This window comes from Musa acuminata, chromosome BXJ2-9 (genome assembly GCF_036884655.1).
Source record: "Musa acuminata AAA Group cultivar baxijiao chromosome BXJ2-9, Cavendish_Baxijiao_AAA, whole genome shotgun sequence".
NCBI lineage: Eukaryota > Viridiplantae > Streptophyta > Magnoliopsida > Zingiberales > Musaceae > Musa > Musa acuminata.
The window spans coordinates 38,454,145-38,455,723 of record NC_088346.1 but is presented as its reverse complement, the minus strand read 5'-3'; the positions used below and the strand labels follow the sequence as shown (position 1 = coordinate 38,455,723).

Here is a 1,579-nt window from a genome sequence, read left to right as displayed (position 1 = left end):
AAGCTCCACATGTCTTTTTTCAGACAATGCCACTCCAATTTACGTGTACGCCATCATTCGATTAACCGCAGCCGTTAGATCAATAGATCTTCACAGACCCGGTGACGCGGCACTCTTTTGTCTCATCTCGCCGCCGTACGTCATCCGCCCCGACTTCCTTGTCGCGGCCTCACTCCAACTTTTCTTTGCTCCGGTCCCCGTTCCCATCCATGTTTCTTCCATCTTTTCGAGTATAAATCACGCACCTGATGCTTACCAACGTTCGACAGCCACGCCTAAGAACCACCGATCTCCCACCCCACAATTCACGATGGATCCTTCATATCTCCTGTCCCAGAGTTACGACGAATTCTCGCCGGAAGATTCCTATCCCCTCCCCTTCGACGTCAACGACAGCGACGAGATGCTCCTGTTCGACACACTGGCGGAGGCCACCCCTTCGAACCCGGTCCTGGCAGGGGAGGGTCGACCGACGGGCGAGCCGTGCTACCGCGGCGTCCGTAAGCGGCCGTGGGGGAAGTTCGCGGCGGAGATAAGGGATTCGACGCGGGGAGGGGCGCGGGTGTGGCTGGGGACGTTCGACACCGCGGAGGCCGCCGCCCTGGCGTACGACCAGGCGGCGTTCTCCATGCGGGGGCGGCTCGCCGTGCTCAACTTCCCAGTGGAGCAGGTGCAGGAGTCCTTGCAAGAGCTCGAATGGGATAAGGACAACTGCTCCCCCATCATGGCACTCAAGAAGAAGCACTCATTAAGGAGGAGGAGGAGACCTGCAGTGAGCGGGAAGACCAAGGTGGCACAGAGCAGGATACAGAGTGTCCTAGAACTGGAGGACTTGGGCACAGATTACTTGGAGGAGTTACTGAGAGTTTCCGAACTTGCATAACTCAGTAAACCTGCTCCCTGCAGCTCAAATCAAACTCCATGGAACTCGGATCCAGCTTTCGGTTCCTTGATCATTATTTATTCTGCTTGCATCATTACTTGGTCCCCCAAAATGATGTAACAGGAAAATGTATGTGTTTCAGATCCGTTGAATCCATGCAAAGATGAGCGCGATGGCTTTGCTTGCTTTACACCAAGTAATATGTAGATCGGCGGCTACTGTGACATGCATTATATATAAAGTCCTATGACAGCGGAGATTCTTGCACATATTTGACCTACCATATGTCGCATCTACGGAACCCACGAGGACAATCCCATGTCAGAATCCGTCTCCATGTCGCTTTACGAAGCTTTCACGTAAATTTTCTGACATAACATGTGAGCCAAACACAGATATGGTCTTCACTGATGAGAAAGATCAATGATGCAAGATGTGAACCAAACAGAGATATGTCTTGATAATTTTCTAGACGTATCAATTACAATATCTTCTAAAAGGATTTTACCTTATTCTAAAATATCTATGATATTTTTCATCTTTCCAAAAATCCATGCCCTTTTAAATATCTTCCTTCATCTTAGATAATCAAACGAAGACTATCCTTGATTAAATTAAGCTAATTTCAATACTCTCCCTTAAGCTTAATTTTGCATTCATCCATAATGCTTAAAAGTGACTTAAACTTAGTAAGAA

General features: G+C 48.6%; 1 protein-coding gene across 1 annotated transcript; it reads left to right on the top strand.

The window, feature by feature from the left end:
• The first annotated feature begins 246 nt into the window (after positions 1–246).
• Positions 247–1,076, top strand: LOC103973681 (ethylene-responsive transcription factor 1B). The gene has a single exon (XM_009388315.3). The coding sequence runs from the start codon at positions 311–313 to the stop codon at positions 881–883; it is 573 nt and encodes a 190-aa protein (XP_009386590.2). The 5' UTR covers positions 247–310; the 3' UTR covers positions 884–1,076.
• The last annotated feature ends 503 nt before the right edge of the window (positions 1,077–1,579 follow it).

Excerpts from the sequence above, each read along its gene's own strand:
- LOC103973681 (XM_009388315.3), top strand. The coding sequence starts at position 311 with ATGGATCCTTCATATCTCCTGTCCCAGAGTTACGACGAATTCTCGCCG.